Below are 19,231 nucleotides of genomic sequence, written 5' to 3' on the forward strand. Positions count from 1 at the left end.
TCATGTCCAAGGCCTTGACATTCACTCACCCACTCACTCACTGACTCACCCACAGCAACTTCCAGTCCTGTAAGCTTCATTCATGGTGCATGGCCTATACAGGTATATCATTTTTTATCTTTTTATACTGTATTTTTACTGTACCTTCTCTATGTTTAGAAACACAAATAATACCATTATGTTACAACTACCTACAGTATCCAGTATAGTAACATGTTGTACAGGTTTGTAGCCTAGGAGCGAGCATAGGCTGTACCATATAGCCTAGGTGTGGAGTAGGCTATACTATCTAAGTGTAGCAGACTACACTCTATAATGTCTGCACAAGGATGAAATCACCTAATGATGCATTTCCCAGAACATACCCATGTCATTAAGCAATGTATGATTCTACTGATACTAAGGCTTCTTTGGAAAAATGACCCCCTAGATTCCTTCAGTACATATCCAAATCACCAAGACTCACTCACAGGCTCAGATCTTCATCTCTTAATCATGAAAAGAAAGCCAAAGATTGATTCCCAAGCATCTGAGGAAAATGCTTCCAGCATAGAAAAGAGATACCATACAAGCAAACAAAAACCAAAGTGAAACAAAAAAGCATCTTGGAGAAAACAGAGACTATGCATGGGGAAGAAAATAATAATAATGATAATAAAAAGCAAACTATCATTAACATCCCCAGATAGATAAGAGAAGATATTGCAGTCATGAAACCAAAAAGAGAATTCAATAGTAGGGTTGAAGAAACAGACAGAAAAGTAGGTTGTAAAGACAAAAAGAAAATAAGAGAGAAAAGACAAGAAGGTTAAAAGACCAGGCCAAGCAACCCAATATCCAAATAAAGGATTTCCAAAAGAGAGAACAAAGGAAACGCAATAAATCAAGAATGGAATAAATCAAGAAAATTCCCATGAATATGATTTATAGACTGCAAGGATTCAGCAAGTGTCCAGCAGCATGCTTACTACGTACACACCGGTTTCTGCTCTAGTTGTTTTACATAGGTTACCCTGCTTACTCTTCACAGCCTCATAATGCACAATCCAATACTTAGAATTTTGTCAGGCTTCTAAATTTATTTCCACATCATCTATACATCATGAAAGTTTGTCTTCTTTAGAAAGATGAATGGATAAGAAATTTCTTTTTCTTTTGTAGTAAGAATTCATGCTACCCCCAAATAAATGTATTTCTTTTATTAGTAAAGATAGTAGTCTCTTGCTGTACAATCAATTCTCATTATTCACAATAATGCAATATAAAGTTGCCATGAACACTGAATTAGCAAATATTGAGAGCCATTGCTCTTAGGGGAAATATAGGATTAGGTTCCTGCAAGCCTCTGGTCACAGTTTCACCCATCCATCAATATATAAACTTGTTTTACGTATATTTCTGCTTAAAGACACCTTATTTAATATATATTTTTTATTTATTAACATCAAACTGACTGCCAACAGCACTACAACTCATGCCTGAATGAAGCTTATCTAACACACGTATTTCCTCTGAAAGGCATATCACAGCCTTCTTGCTCTTAGGAGCACAACAGCACCTCCGAACGATGCTTTGGGGACGTTTTAAACAACGAGATCATCAATAAAAAGCATAAAAGTCTGAAAAACATGGCCCTAAATAAACTGTGGAAAGGTCACTTGTTTACAGGGTGAGAGCTGAAACGGGACAGCAGGGCATCATCCACCACCTTGTGTGACCTCAGCTGGGAGCGTGCACATCTGGTGGACTCGAACATTTGCTGCTCTGCACGTGCCCACGAATGACCACCACAGACCCGTGAGTATTAATTTGTAGGTTACAAATACATAAATTTCAGCAAGTAGAAAAATTAGCAAAGATAGAATCTGCAAATAATGAGATTTAACATTATTACTATTATAAATGCTATTCCACATTGATGGGAAAAAAATCTTTTGGTAAAGCAAAATTATGTAAAGCCTTGTAAAAGGCATTTTTTTGACCTTGGCTTAACCCTCATACCTTCTCACCTGCAAACAAACCTTCTGAATCAAGAAACATTTTGAACGATCTGCAGCAGTTTAGGGGCTACTCACATTTTGTTCCAGTCCGGTGGATGTCTAGTAAAGACAGCTCCAAAGCCTCTGGCAGGTGATCCAGTGTCCCTGGAGCAAAATAACAACTTTTAGAAAATATGTTAGACTGCCACTCATATACTTTCAAAGCCATGCAAAACAAATTTGGGGCTGAATTTTTATCATAGTTATTTTTTAAAAGGTTTGTCATGTTTGCAACTGTTACGTACTTTGCAAAATAAAATATCCCAACAAGGAAATGGAAATTTTAGCATTTTTGTCATTACCTTGACTGCATTTTTTCAATAATTACAGTATAAGATAAAGGCTATGTAATGTACTTTCGTAGAGAGGTGTTGTGCCAGGTTGCAGGACTATAGCTATGATTAAGAAACAATTCCCGCCAGGTGTGGTGGCTCATGCCTATAATCTTGGCACTTGAAGAGGCTGAGGTGGGAAGATGATTGCTTGAGGGCAGAACTTTGAGACCAGCCTGGGCAACAAGAGAGATCCCATCTCTACAAAAAATAAGAAAAATTAGCCAGGCATGGAGGCACATGCCTGTAGTCACAGCTACTCAGGAGGCTGAAGCAGGAGGATTTCTTGAGCCCAGGAGTTTGAGGTTGCTGTGAGCTATGATTGCACCACTCCGGCCAGGCAGACAAGAGTAGGACCATGTCTCAAAAAACAAACAACAAACAAACAAAACACAGTTCCTAACCTCAAAGAACTCAATCTTTGACTAAACACATATATATAAATAACTAGAATGCCAAGTCCAACTGCTATGCAGGATATAAAATACTCAAAGGGCAAAGACACAAGAGCAATTAATTCTGGTTAATGATGATTAATAAAAGCTTACTGCATGTCAGGCAATATTTCCATGCACATTTCATAATTTTTTTCATCTAAATTTCAGAACAGCCTATGAAATAGATACTTTTATAATTCCCATTTTACAGGTGAACAAACTGGATTGTAAACATCAAATAACTTTCACCAGTAAATTACAGAGCTGGGGTTTAAACCCAGATAGTCAGAGTCGTGGGCCAGACAAAAATTGTAAAGAGGAAATGACATTTTACCTGGACCCAGAATAAATATAGTGTTGATTGGTAAACAATTGAAGTAAAGAGAATTCCCAACAGCATGAGCAACAGCATGAGCAGAAAGCATGGATATTTGAGACGAAAGTGCTTAATGTGTTCTTACAATGTGTAGCTGGGGCCACTATACCTCTTTGCTACTTATATAAATCCTTTCCTGCCTTTGCATATTCTGTAAACAAAAGAAAGTATTAAGAATACCTTTCAATAATCCCAGAGCTCATTGTTTCCTCATTTAATAAGGCTTTGCTCTTTATTCTAGCCAATTCTTTGTTTACATAAACTTGTGACATCTGTTCATGGGCTTCTGATATCCAAATCTGGAAAAATAGAAGCCACTCATAAGAGAAATGAATTAATCACCAAAAATGGTCAGTTATTAAAATTTATTTCTATTGAAGTACATTCTGATTTTAACTGTTGACTCTAGTTTAGATTAAAAAATAAGTAATATCTCATAGCTATCAACCATTTCATTATAAATATGTAAAAAGGACAATGACTGTGTATTGTTGGAAAATAAAAAACAAAATTTTTAAATGAAATATAAAGTACTGCATTCAATTAAATACTAACTCTACCTACTTCATATTTTCTTATTTATACTTCTCAGGGTTGCTATAGTTTAAATTCCCTAAGAAAATGTAGCAGTCACTTTGTAGATCACAAGGACTTTAAATATCATCATCATCATTATCATCATCATGTCATCATCATTATTATCCTATGCTTTTAGGAATACAACCACTCTCTATCACAGAGGATAATTTGGTGAGTTGTCAACAAATTATTATTATTATGGGGGGAGATCTGAAAATTGTAAGAGGTACTCAAACCAATTGCAGAAGCATCATGGGTAGCAGCTAGGATATCTTGAGAACAAAAATGGATAAAGGGTTCAATATTTTCTCCATATAAAACTCTACAAGATCAAAAATATGGAGGTTAAGAGCAGAGAACCAGAACTCATCACCAAGGAAACCTGTTACTTTGCTCAAACCTGAAGACTAGGTTCTCCAAGACATCCAATGAAGCCCACTAGATTTTCTATTTAATAAAAGAGAGACCACTCTTTAGAAACCTGGACCCTTCAACTCTAACAGTATCATAGCCACAGTCCAACATCTTTGATTCACTTTGGGTTAGTAATAAGGCTCTATTATAATTAGGAATCTATCCTAATAAAAACAATTTTGATTATGGTCTCTGTTCCTGGAGCCTTGGCTTCTCAGAGCACTGCTCTCTAAGACCTCAAGCTCCTGAATCACTAGCCTCCCAGGGAAATTTCCCAGATCTCACCCATACACTCTTAGCTAAACTACTCTTTTTCTCAGAGTTACAGGTTCACAAGTCAATGGTAAGGATGCTGTATTGGGTCTCACATATAACAAAAAAGAAAAAAAAAATCTTTTGGGGAAAAAATGAATAGTCATCATTTGTTTAAAGATTTATGAGATTGACTAGAAAATTAAGCTTAGATATGCTCTGATCATTTTCAGCCATAAAGTATTTCAACAAATCAACCAACCCTTTGAAAATTATATGAAACAAAGATATATTTCCAAACATGAAATAGAGGAGTAAAAGGAAACAGATAATAATAGCATTAGTGGAGCTTAAGTTTATTAAGTGTTTATTCTGTGCCAGATGATGTATTAAGCACTTTATATGTATTATTTCATTAAGTACTCAAAGCAACCCTAGGAATGTTGAGTGTCAATCATGGTCTCAGAAAGAAAAGAACAATCAAATGGGGAAGTGAGGAGAATTTAATGAAAGATCTATTTATGAAAGTGTGGTAAGCATTAAGAAATTCAACAAACAGTGTTGACATGCCCTGAGGATAGCAATAGTGGGGAGCCACAGGGTAGGGCACTTACTGGGACCCAGAGAAACCTATCACTGTAAAGAGAGGGCCATCTGATAGAACAGACATATAGTCACTGCAAAACCATGGCCCTGTAGGGAGGAAACCTTGGGAATAAATGTCCAAACTCATGCTCCTTTCACCTCTGATCACCTGCCAGTGCCTCCCATGGGCCAATCCCAATGGGAAACCATAGGCCAAGGTTGCTCATTAAGGCAATCCCTTAATGAGAGGTCAACCTCCTTGGCACAAAGCAAGTTGAGAAGGGTAGAGAGCAGATCTGGAGGAGCAGATAGAGACCACTTGGCATAATTCATTTCCATTTTAAGGAAGGGAAAACTGAGGCTGGATAGAATTAAGTAACACCCAAGTAAATTACCTAGAAAGAAGAATGTCCACTATTCAAAACTCATGCAGCCTGACTCACTCATTCACCAATCAATCCATCCATCCATCCATATCTATAAAGTATCAGGCATCATACCAGGTTCTAGGGCTTGAGTAGTATACAAACTCCAGAGGCTATACTGGCTATAGCTTAGTGAGTTATAGTAAATTATAGGCATAATAATAATGAGAATAGCACATGGCCAGACAGCATTCTAAGTGTCTTCACATTAAATGCTCAGGACAACTCTTCTATTCTCACTTTACGCATGAGGAAATAAAGACACAGAAAGTTGCAGACTCTTGACCAAAGTTACATCCTGTAAGTGTTAGAGCCAAGAATCAAGGAGAAGCTGACTGACTCCATAGCCCACTCTTAACATCTGTGTTTCCTATATCAGAGGCAAATGTTATCCTCCAGTATTACACCTTCCTTCTTTGTCAGTAATAAAAACTCCAAATTTTAGCAGGGGACACGATGTTACAGAACACATTTTCCAGATGCCCTTATGCTTAGCATATGACCAATGACTAGTATCTGGACCAATCAGGCATAAGTGGAAGTAGCATACAACCTCCAGGAAAAGTCTTGTTTTTCTTTTTCTCTTCCTGCTGCATAAAATGTGAGCATAATGACCGGTTCCCAGCAGTCATCTTGGGTCATACCCAAGGGATGGCAGAGCAAAAAGCTGGAAGGAACTGGTCTCTAACAATGTATGGAACTTCCATATCAGTACTGGTCTGCTGTCCTCCAGACTTTTTATTACATGAAAGAATAAAACCTTAGTGAACAGCCTCTGTTGATTTATGGTTTCTGTTGCATGTAGGCAAACCAAATTCTACACCATCTTAATGTGAAAAAATCACTTTGGTGTAGAAATGTTCATAACCTGACATAAGGATGGGTAATTCATAAAAGCACTACCATATGTTTAAAAGTCTTTCGGGCTTTATATGTATGTATATCACAAACTGGAGATTGGCAATTTGGTATGTGAGATAGCTAAATTAACACAGTACAAACTCACAGGATAATCACTAAAATTTCCATTTAATTTACATAATAAAATCTAGCTTGAGTCAAATGATAATATAAAAAATATCTAATGTAGACAGGAAGCTCATTTCATAATAACATTCTTGTTCTGTTTTTCTGAGTATCAATTTTTTTTTGAGTATCAATTTCTAATCTTCCAGAATGAACTCTTCCCATATGGGCTGCACTTCAGAAAACCCACTAGACACAGAGTCTGAGTATCGGGTACAGAAAATGAGGAGGTCACTTCCAACTGCCCCTCAAGTCACACATTCTCTTTTGCTGAGGATGACTTACTTGCCGCTGGCAGAATCTTTTAGCAAGATTTATTTTAGATGATCCTCAGTTGACAGTTTTTTCTTGAGTTCCTTATAGGGCCACAGAAAGCACTCTCCTCTGACCTATACTGAAAGGAGTGAATTGTACTTCCCAAGTCAAATTTTCCCTCTGATGCTACAGGCTGCTTCTGAAACCCTCCAGCCTATAGCCTTTTGTCAAGCATGAGTGAGACCCCAATCCATCAAGTTGGGGAATTTGTCCAAGATTTATTTCTTCCAGGGACAGGAAAAGAACCATCCCCTAAAAGCTTGCTTGAACAGGTTAAGGGGAAAACAATGAAATTATTTTTCTAATTGCACCCTGTGAGTCCCAGTTGTTCCTCAACCTCCAGGGAACTTTTATCTAGTACCTGGGTGGTACCCTTGAGCCCACACTCTCAGGTTTGAAGTGAAGAGGACACACTTCCCATGCCTACCCTTTGAGGACCAGCGGGCTAGGATTCACAGTATGCATGCTTTCTCCAGACAACTCCTCCAAATTCTGAATACTTTTGGCCAGATCTCTTTAATTTCAACCTTCTTTGTTTATTTGTTTTTAAATCTTCAAGGTGAATGAGAGACCAAGCAGCTCAAAACCAGTTACTGCTCAAATGATTTGCATGTCCTACATGAGTGGTTTTGCACCTCACTTTGGAATAAAGGAGTTGGCATCTATTATCTTAGATCTTCAGTCATAACTAAGGAAGAATCTTATTTTAGCCTGTTAAACAGCACTCCTCCCCTACCAGCGTAGCTTTTTTTTTTTTTTTCCTGCTCCATTGCCAAAAAAATACCAAGACTTTGTTGGAAGTCTTTATCTTTAAAAATCATTAAAAAGGCCCTTCTTATTTCTCATCAGTTTTTCCCTTGGAAATCCTGGCTGTGTCTTCACATCTAGGCAAACTCAGCAGTTCCACATACAGATTCTAAAGGATCTTAGGGAGGCCCCCACAAATACAACCATCATTATTTTGAACAACTGAACTCATGGGGTGCAATCAGAAAAATAAGTTCATTATTTTTCTCCCACCTGTTCAAGCAAGGTTTTATGGGATGGTTCCTTTCCTGTCTCTAGAAAAAAAAAATCTTGGAGTCTCATTTTTTTTTTCCCCTGATCACTATCAGATAATAAAACCATTTCTTGTCACAACATAGTTTCAATTAAATAACTAATATTACTAAAATAACCACAAAACGTTGTCCTTCTAGTTGTACAGTTGTCTAAAAGAAGTTAAGAGCAGAGCAGGTGGAGAAATAGAAAAACAGTCAACTCAGACCCATCCCTCAGCCCCGACTTCCCTCTGCAGACTTCCTCAGCCTACAGCAGGCTGGAGCTGGGGAAGGAGAAAGGCTATCACCTTAAATGAAATTCATTATTTTGATGAAATCTTTTAATTATTGAAATGCAACCAATTGTGGGGCGCGGTGGCAACGCCATTCCAAGATGGCGCCCGCTTCTTGGTCAAACCCTGTTGTTAGTCTGACAAACAATTGCTCAGCGCATGTGCAGAGTTTGTCTCCTCCCTTCCAAGTGCCTTATCCAATCAGACAATGCCCAGTGTACTTACTGCCTTTATAAGCAGCCGCTGAGAACGCCTTGGCGTCTTCCGTATCATGTAAGCCTAAAGGGAACCCCATTAAAGCACGGTCAGAAGAACTCCGGTTGCCACGTCTTCCTTGCTGGCGAGGCGGGCGCGACAACCAATAGACTTTTTATTATCTGAGAGTGACCATAAAAACTGTGGAACCTGCATAAGATTTCATCCAAGCATGAAGAAAGAACTAACTCCACAAAGCAGGTGAACAGGCAGTGGAGGCAAAGAATGCAGATGTGCGTGTGTTTGCGTGTGTGCATGTGCATGATTGCACATTTAAGTCCTGTTTGTTCAACATAACAGTTATATCTGCTTAAGCAAACTAATATACATGAAGAATTAAAATCTAATTTCGCTAAGTGTTAAATTAGAGCATGATTATTGATGTAGAAAAGGAGCAGCAAAGGAGAGTGATGAGATCAAAATGGCAGGCGGCCTGCTTTTGTTTCTATCCCAAATCCCTAAAAATGACAGAGAAAATATGTACGAGAATAAACAAACTCACAGATGCAGCAGAAAACGAGGAAAGTACACTCAGTAGGCCAAAATGTATATATAATTCCTGAAACAGGAAAAACAGATGCAAATATGGTGATATCAGAAAAGACAATACAAAGCAGCTGCAGGAGAGGATGCCGAAACTACTGGCATCAACCCCAAGCTCAGAAATTATGGGGCCAGGAAGCAAGACAGGATGCTGGCTCAATAGCCCCCTATCCTCAAATATCTTCCTTTCTCCTAGTTTAAAGGGTTCTCCTACAATAGCATTTAAAATTATTCCATTTATAAAAATTTGATTTATATGCTCCTTTCAGGTGCTCAGATATGAATCCAAGAAGCATCTGTGTGATTTTACTGGTCAAAAATACTATTCTAAAGAAATTCGATAAAAAAATCTTGCACTCAAATGTTCACAGCAGCACAATTCACACTTGCAAAGATGTGGAAACAATCCAAGTGCCCATCAGTACATGAGTGGATTAATAAAATGTGGTATATGTATACCATACAGTATTATTCAGCCCTAAAAAAATGGTGAACTAATAATGCCTCTTGTGTTAACCTGGATGGAACTGGAAACCATTCTTCTAAGTGAAGTATCACAAAAATGGGAAAACAAACACCACATGCACTCACCATTAAATTGGAATTAATTGAACAACACTTATGTGGACATAGGGAAATAACATTCATCAGAAATCAAGCAGATGGGAGGTGAGAGAAGGGGATGGATAAATTCACATCTAATGGGTACAATGCACATTGAGTGATGGGCACACTTATAACTTTGACTCAAATGGTACAAAAGTAATTTATGTAACCAAAACATTTATACCCCCTTAATATTCTGAAATTTAAAAAAAAAATACGATTTTCCTATGTCAATTAAAGAAAAGAATACCTGAGCCAATTAAGTAAATGATAATTGAATTTCTCGGATCTGGTATAATTATATCCTTTTATGTCCCTTTTAGGGTCATTCATTTTTGAATGTCATATTTTTATTCACTAAAATAGCTCTTATTTAGGCCTACTTAGCTATTTTTAATCTATTCATAAAATAAATGCAAGCATTCTTTTGTGCTGTTCATTTAGTTGCCATTTTAAAATCCCAAATGACTGTGATGCTGTTAATATTAGCCTAATTTGCTCATCAGTGTTGTCCCGTTAGTTCCAAAAATGCCTTGGCGTTGATCCATTAGCTGTATAAGAAAAATCTGTTTAATAGAACTGCTCATGTTTTCCTTTGTTCCTCTATGTCTGACAAGTTCTCACGTTCTATGACACAGCATCATATGTGCTCTGCACTTAATCCTTCTAAGTTTTCATGATTCGACATGCACCCCTTCCTCAAAAGTGGTCTTTCTATAGCCTCTCTGTGGCTCTCACTTTAACGTCAGCCTAACAAACACACTAGGAGGGTAACAGTGACTGTGACAGGGCCTTTGGTAGTATTGTGCAGGTCCTTGGGTGATGATTTCAATTTGCATGGAATTCACTCTGGTATAGTTATGTAGCACAGGAATAAAGTCCAAAGAAAAAACAGAATACCATAGTTTAAAATGCTATTACCCATAATCGCTTAGAATAAGACAGTCAGAGAATACCCGGTGGCTTGAATCACTGCTCCCCTGTGTGATCTAGATCCCCCATGGACCCATGTGGCCCCCTGAAACCACATGGCCACCAAGTAGGAAACCGATGATCCCACATTAAAACCTGAGTGGTTTGTTTCCAGACTCCACCAAAGTTGGTTCCTTTAAGATTCAGCTCAGGAGCCTCAAAGCAAGCCATCCCTGAACCTCCACCAACCATTTCGGTTTAGCTGCACCTAACTACATCCTGATCTTCCTATCATAGCATCCATCGTACCCTTTCCCATTGTGTTCCGTGTCTCGATTTCCCCTATGAACCATGAGTTCCTTATGCGCAAGGACCTTGTTTTGAATTATGTTTCTTACTCTAGCACTTAGCATAATGCCTGGCAAAATAATAGGGCCTGAAAAAATGTTTGTTGAATGGAGTCCTTCTTCCTTCTTCCCTTCTTTTCTCTCTTCCTTCTTTCCTTCCTTCTTTTGCCTCTTCTTCCATTCCCTCTTTTCTTCCTCCCTTCCACAAATATTTATTCACACCCTCTATGTACCAGGCACTGTTCTAGGAACTGAGGATACAACAGGAAACAAAACAGACTGAAGTCCCTACTTTCGGAGCTTGTATTCTATTAATAGTAGGGGGAAGACAGACAATTAACAACTAAATAAGTCTAAAATCTGTCCAGTGATTTAAGTGTCGTGAAGAAAACTAAAGTAAGGAAAGGGGATATAGAGAGGACAATAAGAACAAGTTGCTCTTTTACATACGAATGGGTAACAGTCTCATCAAACACGTGGGACTTGTAAGCAGATACGATCAGAAAACAAATCCATTCTCCCTCCATCACTGTCCACCCACAGTCATTTGGAGGGGCTAGTCCTTTCTCATGCTCTTTAAAGAAATATAAGATAGGTCCCAGGACTTTTCTGCTATTCTTAAATAATACAATCTCTGGCTACTTCTGTCTCAAGAAGAGTCTAACCGAGGTACGTAAAATGCCAGTCCCATATAATAGTCAAAAATTCAAATTTCACTTAAAAGTTAAAGATTCTCATTTCTCCCCCTTGGGCCTGCTCTGGCCCAGCCTACTGCAGCAGGAACAGGGGAACGGGCCACTCCTCGATCATCCCATATGGACCTCCCTGCTCCCTACCTCCTCACCTTCCTTGGGGGCTGATGCCAAGAGTGTGAGGCTAGAGAGGTAAGTGCAGAAATGGCAGAATATAATCTTGTTTTGGTTTCTTCTAGGTATGTCTACCTTTGATCCCCTTTGGCAATGGTGAACGTTCAAAGCTGACTTTCTTGAGATGTTCTGATAGACTTTAAGATCCCCTCTGGGAACATTCAGTGGCATGTCCCATGATACAAGATGCCCCTGGATAGACTTAACTGTCCAGCCTCAGACCCTGGAAACCCAGCCAGTCCCTCTCCCATCCCTACATGAGGAGCTCTTGGACAGGCTCTGAAATAGGTCCTTGTCATATTCCTCTTCCACGTGGCCACATCTGGGCCCAGGATTCACACATCCTCGCCCCACCTTTAGGGACACTTAGCTGGCTTCCTCTTAATGTTCTGCTTCTTCAGACAGATCACCAGAGCCTCATGTTTGAATTTCACCAGGCACACAAGGGGCTTTGCAGACGAGACTTACAGCACACCATTATCATTTCCAAACCCTGTCTCTACTATCCAACTTCTTTTTTTGTTTCTTGCATTTCAGTCCACTTATATCCTCATGTGAGCAGGAAACTGATAGCACCGTCTTCTTTGAGGCTTTCACATAAGTGACCTAATTCTTCACCTTAGCACGTGAGGCTACTGTTTCGTTCTTAGAGGTTCGAAGCCTTAGCCAAAATGTAGACAAAGAGAGGCCCATTTAAAATCCTGTTACAAATAAATGATGTTCACATTATTAGTCCCAGCAACAGTATTTAAGGGCAAGGAGACCTTCAGTCAGCTAAGTGAAAATACTAGTGGACGTAAGAAGCAGCCACCCAGCAACAATCTTGCAAAAAAACCCAAAAATGCCAAGAAGGCATTCAGGAGGGAAACAGATGGGCTAAACAACATGGGTGTGGACATAATTCAGGAAACACGACAGAAGTCACAGCTAAGATGTGAGAAATCAAAGGCTCAACACATATGCAGTGAGAGATATACAATACCCAAGCCAGAACAAAAAACAATCAGGTTTATTTTCTGACAGAAGGATGCAATTGTCGGGGATACAGAGGCCACTGAGCAAGAAGTGGCTCAGTTTGGCATTCCAAGAGGCAGTTTGGAAAAGTCTATAAGATTTTAGACTTGACTTTAGAGCCAGAGGTGAAAAATGGATTTTAATTTTTAATACATTTCTTAGCTATTTGACTTCACACCAGTAATTAGGCTTCCTTGGCCTCAGTTTCCTCGTGTATATGATGTGGGTCATTTATGGCGCCTGCCTGAAGAGTTGTCCAGAGGATGAAATGAAGCGCTTTTAATGTAACCGTCTTATTGAATTGATCCTATTGCATCAATAGGATGCGATTATGAAGCAATTTTCTTTTACTCAAACTGCCGCCCCCTCCCTCCCACACAGACAGCTAGTTCTTTCCTTTTGTTTGATGAAAATCTTAGGCAGTCTCACAGCTTCTCCAGGCCCCTAGAATCTCAAGAAGGATCTCATTTTAGCCATGAACTTTCCAGTTCAATGGAATAACTAAAATTTGTAACTGTATTAGATGTGAGCTTCTCACTTGCTTTGGGCCTGGAAGCCTCTGTGGGTGGAGCCTTGCTGGGCTGTCACCCTCCCCTGCCTCTCTGTGCTGGTCACCGACCCCTCCCAGTCTAGCTGACGGGGACAGAGCAGGTGATTGGGCATAGTGTTAAGCGGCCCTTATCCTCTTGACCTGCACTGGTGCCCCTGGACTTGAAGGACACCCAAAACTGACTCCTTCTCACCTAGGCTACTTTTGCAATTATTTTTAGGAATTCTCTGAGGCCCTCCAACTGCAGCTTGCTGGGAGCAGGCAAAGTTTCTCCTCCTCCCGGAAGCTATAGCCCCTCTTCCTGAGCTTTGGGTATTGGATGGGTCTCTTGTGCCCCATCTCCTTGCACCACCGCCACTCATATTCCTCCCTCAGGCAGCCTTTTTCAAGAAAGCTCTGGCAGATTCTCTCCATGGGTCCCCTGGGGAAACTCACAGGCTCACATAACCTTGGCCACTGCCAGCCCTGCTCCAAGGGTGGCTCACTCTTTTTCTCTTTCTGCTCTACCATGTCAGGCCTCACCTGTCACATGTCGCTTCCCAGGCAGGTGCATATACCTGGACCCTGTGTCTTCTAAATTCCAGGACACACATATTAATCTGTCTACATGCTTCCCTTGAAACTCCTCTCCACTGGGGAAGAAGGGGCACATAACCCACAACTAAACAAATCCTCTTTCAACTCTTCAGCCCTCATCTTTAAGGACATAATTACTCATACTGGTTTAACCTAGTGTAGGGTCTCTTAGCAGGTCCTGCCTAGGTGGTCCAGCCTCTAAAGAATGTGTGGCTCCTGCCAACTGTTAAGAATGTTCTAGTTTTTAGGCCTCCATCAAAACTCTGTGACAATAGGAAGAGGGACTCACCTATCCTCCTGCTACACCCATCATCACACCCGGCATGTGCAGGTATGGACTCTCTGCACCCATACTCTCCTTCTTATCTTTACACCTGGGACCCTAGGTGAGTCATTTGAGCTCTGTAAGTATGAGTTTAGACCTGGAATGGTAATATCATTCTTGACAACTTTATAGCTTTGTTATAAAGAACAAGAAACAAGATGGATGGGCCAATGCTTTATACACAAAAGGTCTATAGAGAAAAATGTAACTTATTATTAAGCTCTGAGAGCAGCAGTTTCATCAGAAATAGTGACTCCTCATCTATTTTCCTTTCTATCAAATACATACTCCAAACCTTGTAAGGGAACCACAGGGTGTCAATGGCCAGCAAAAAATAGACACAGAAAAGGTAAACGTTACTTTTTATTTATACATCCTTTAGTAAATCTGAGGCTTGACCAAGTAATGCATAGAATGTAGAGGAAGGAATGTCTGTGGTTCCTATGCCTCGTATTTCATCTCACTTCCTCCCACAACCCAGAAACCAAGAACATTTTTATTTAAGAATCAAAAATAAATGTTTTTTAAGGACCAAAGACTCTAAGTGCATGCCAGGCAATGCCTGTCTTGCCCACCTTTCTATTGCCCTGGCCACAGCTCCATGCTCAAGAAGGCAAGGTTAAGCTGGGTTTGGGGGAAGCAGGGCAAGGTGGCTATTGGCTGACTTGGGCATTAGACTCCAGAGCCTTGAAGGAAACCAAAGTATTTTACACCACGATATGTTGAGAATTCTTTTTTTTTTTTTTTTCCTGAGACAGAGTCTCACTTTGTTGCCCAGGCTAGAGTGAGTGCCGTGGCGTCAGCTCCTGGGCTCAAACAATCCTCCTGCCTCAGCCTCCCAAGTAGCTGGGACTACAGGCATGCGCCACCATGCCAGGCTAATTTTTTCTATATATATTAGTTGGCCAATTAATTTCTTTCTATTTATAGTAGAGACGGGGTCTCGCTCTTACTCAGGCTGGTTTAGAACTCCTGAGCTCAAATGATCCGCCCACCTTAGCCTCCCATAGAGCTAGGGTTATAGGCGTGAGCCACCATGCCCAGCCTGAGAAATCTTAAATTAAAGAGAATGGAAATGCAGGGAACACTCTGCTTTGGCCTCTTTTTTTGCCTGATGGGGGGACATGAATCCTTCCTTCCTGGAGACAGCACTTGCTTATGGGCCCAGCAGGCACCAGAACAATCTGGGGACAGATTTTACTATCTTCCAACATTTTCCTGCCTTTTAAAAGACTAGACTGCTCTCTCCTTTGCCTTGTGACTACATAGGATTTATGTCTTTTTGTTGAAATACTATTTAAGCAAGGCCCCTAAGCCACTGCCTTGAGAGAGAAATAGTTTTAAACTGAGGCCTCTCCCACATGATGTGTACAGCACACGCTAATAAGCTTCTGCTTAGTTTTCTTTTGTTAATTTGACTTTTGTTTTCAGGAAAGTGTCTCAACGAAGGACCTAAAAAGAGAAAGAAAAAAATAATATTTGCTCCCCTGCGGCCCCATCTGCAAGCTGGTGATGACCTGACAGAAAGGGCAAGAGGGTCAGGTGGAAACTGGGGACATCATCAGGTTGTTCCTGACATCTGGGCCCTGGGGCAAAAGGAAAACCTGAGCAGAGAGAAACAGAAATGCCAAGAGACTGTGTGTGTGTGTGTGTGTGTGTGTGTGTGTGTGTGTGTGTGTGTGTGAGAGAGAGAGAGAGAGAGAGAGAGAGAGAGAGAGCGAGAGCGAGAGAGAGAGAGAGAGAGAGAGAGAGATGGAGAAAGTAGGGTGGGGAGACAGACATCTTGCTTTAGAGCTGTCTTGGTTCCTGTAAGTTCCTTCATTCCATATCTGGGCAGCTGTCATTTTAAAATAAATCTCCAATGTTCAGGCTATCCTTATTATTAATACTTTCTGTCCATTGCCTAGAAGAAGAAAAAGAAGGAAGGAAATGGCACTGCCATGCTAAGCTCATTTATTTTAACCATCTTGCAAAATGGAGAATCTTCATGAACACTTTCCAATGTAGAATTATGGATCTTCTTAGGCCTTCTCTATGGGAAGAGCTGTTCTGAAACTAGCCCAACCTTAGGGGGCAGAAGGTGACACAAACCCAGTCTTTTCTCATCACATGCACATCCATACTTATCAAATCACCAGCTCTTCAGGCCCTGAGGCCACCCTCTAAGGCTGAACTGTCTTCAGCTAGCTTCAGAGCTTCTGACATTATAAGACACAATTTGGAAGTCTTAGGAGGTGAGCCCCTGCCTCAAGCTGATTGGGCAGATACCCAAGTAGCCAAGCAGTAACTTACTTACTAACTTACAAATAGGAATTACTTATGCAAAGAATATTCATTTTATAACTGGGTTGCACAAATGTTATGAGAATATTAGTAGCATATCTTATCTACTCCACTTATTATCTTATATCTTATTATCTCCACTACCTTATGACGAGTATGCGAGACTTGAAATCAAAGACCTGGTTCAAACTCTCACTCTTCCACTCCCTAGCTATGTGACTTTGAGTAAGTCACTTAACCTCTAGAAGTTTCTTTCCCCTCTTCTGTAAAACAGAGATAATAATAACTACATCACAGGGTTATTGTGGAGGTGAAGGAGACATCTAGCAAGATGCTGCTACAGCAGATACAACAGCATCAGAACCACAGTAACAATTTCCTAAGCACTTGCTATGTGCCAGGCACTGTGTCTAGTGCTTTACTTGATTTATCTCATGTAATGTCCCCAATAATCATATGCAAGAGGTGCAATTTGCTGACACACATAGTGGCTAAGTTGCCTGCCTAAATAACTAACACAGCTAAGGAGAGGTGGTGCTAAGAAAATGCTTCTCCCTTTAGTTTTTCATGTTTCACTGTGACAAAGATTCCAGACCGAAACCAAAGAAATTAACAGCAACGACTTACCGGGGGTTCGTCGGTTCCAAGTCGCCGATATGTTGAGTTGCATAGTTTTTTTGTTTTCTCAGGACCCTCTATATCATAATCTTTGGGAAAACCTTCTCGGTTACGGTGCCTTAAGAAAAAACCAAGAATCCATTAAGGGATAAAGCTTATTTATCATGTGTTTAATTAGATAATTAAATTTTTTAAATTATCTAATGAAAATTGACCATATTTGTAGCATTATTTTAATTATCAATTTACTGAATTTGTGACATATATTTTCCATCTCTTTTCAAGTAATTCTCAGTCTATTTCCTAAAACCACCTTAGCACATGTTATAAAACTAATAATGTCACAAAAACAATACTTATCCAACACAGTAATTATTCACTGACTCCAATGAACTGAATCTTATTAACTAACGTAGATTAGTTGCTGATAGTAAATTCTAAAATAAGACATGGTAATATCTTAGAAAGGCAACTTGCCACTTTGGAAATTCTTTCTACCATGAATTTTAATTACAATTTTTTTTCAAAATAGGCAGCAATGTATTTGCTCACATTGATTTATAACCTGTGCTTCCTGATTCTAAAGAGGGAATAAAGGAAGCTGACAATTAAACATGAGCTAGGAAAAAAGTTCTAAAAAATGTAGACAGAAGAGAAAAAAATATTCCAAACATCTTGACTAAAAGGGTGGTTAGGAATAATAAGAAAAGAGGAATTTGGGGATAGAAGAGGAAAAAAGAGGTGACATGGCTGGCAACAGCAGTAGCTGTTTTTATAGAGTTTTCTTGGGTGAAATAAAGGAAGCTGAGGCCAAGCACCCCTTAAGAGGGGCCTTGCTTTAAGGATACAGGGCTAGGATTGTTTAAGGATAGTTAAGTATCCAGGAACTCATCTATGCATCTGTTTGTTCATTCAGCAAATATTTGTAAGTACCTACAACACACAGGTATTTTGCTGGCTGCAGGGGATGCAAAAGGGGGCAAGTCTGATGGAGCCCCCCCATCTGGACAGAAAGACAATTAAATAAGAAAAATCTACAATGTGGTGAGTGGAAGCGGGACAGCTTCCCTTAACCTGATGGGGCACCCAGCACCCAAGTCATGGGCCCTTTAAGACTTGATCCCTACCTGACCCCCGAGTCCAGTGGGGGCTCAGCCCTGCCCTGCATTTCTAGATCACCCTTGCCTCCTCACCTCTGAGTGTGAGAACAGAGCTCTGTAGTAGCACCCAGCAGGTGGGGAGCCCAGGGTGGGGTGGCAGGCAGAGAGCTGCACGTGAGTCCTCTTCCCTCCTCAATCTAAGCATCAAGTTGCAAAACACTAAGTGCTTTTTGGTAACCTGCAAGCATTTTATGAGAGCCTGACAGGAAGCTCTCATTTAAGTCCTCGGGGGTAGATATTGAACAAGAGCAATATGGAGATATCTTAAAGTGATACAGGTGGATCTACCATTTGATCCAGCAATCCCATTACTGAGCATCTACCCAAAATAACAAAAGACACTCTATAAAAAAAGACACCTGCACTCGAATGTTTATAGCAGCACAATTCACAATTGCAAAGATGTGGAAACAACTGAAGTGGCCATCAATACATGAGTGGATCAATAAAATGTGGTATATGTATACCATGGAGTACTACTCAGCTATAAGAAACAACGGTGATATAGCACCTCTTGTATTTTCCTGGATGGAGCTGGAGCCCATTCTACTAAGTGAAGTATCCCAAGAATGGAAAAGTAAGCACCACAGGTACTCACCAGCGAGTTGGTTTCACTGATCAACACCTAAGTGGACATACAGGAATAACATTTACCAGCTGTCGGGCAGGTGGGAGGGGAGGAGGGGATAGGTATATACATACATAATGAGTGCAATGCGCACCAACTGGGGGATGGACACGCTTGAAGCCCTGACTCGAGGGGGGGTGGGGCAAAGCCAATATACATAACCTTCACATTCATACCCCCATAATATGCTGAAATTAAAAAACAACAACAAGAACCAGGAGTGGTGGAGCAAACACAGCTCTGAGTTTGAGTCACTGCTCAGCCAGGTCCTGCTGTGCAACCTTGAGCAAGTCAGTTAGCCTTTCTTTGCTTCCATTTTCACATGTATAACATTACAACAGAAATAATAGCAATACCTGTGAAGATTTTAATAAGAATTAAAATGATAAAATAAAGGCAGATGATCCTTCATACTCTATAAAGCACCATAAATGT

At 40.1% G+C, this 19,231-nt stretch overlaps 1 protein-coding gene across 2 annotated transcripts in view; it reads right to left on the reverse strand.

The window, feature by feature from the left end:
* Positions 1-19,231, reverse strand: part of CFAP95 (cilia and flagella associated protein 95) — an 80,296-nt gene that overhangs the window by 36,822 nt on the left and 24,243 nt on the right. For both annotated transcript variants that reach the window (XM_012736819.3, XM_012736810.3), the window contains exons 2-4: positions 17,018-17,126; positions 3,365-3,483; positions 2,076-2,144 (exon numbers count right to left, since the gene is read on the reverse strand). In XM_012736819.3, the coding sequence (XP_012592273.1) occupies positions 2,076-2,144; positions 3,365-3,483; positions 17,018-17,126 (297 nt within the window). The remainder of the gene's footprint in view (positions 1-2,075; positions 2,145-3,364; positions 3,484-17,017; positions 17,127-19,231) is intronic.

The sequence above is a fragment of the Microcebus murinus genome, chromosome 12 (assembly GCF_040939455.1).
Source record: "Microcebus murinus isolate Inina chromosome 12, M.murinus_Inina_mat1.0, whole genome shotgun sequence".
NCBI classification, from domain to species: domain Eukaryota; kingdom Metazoa; phylum Chordata; class Mammalia; order Primates; family Cheirogaleidae; genus Microcebus; species Microcebus murinus.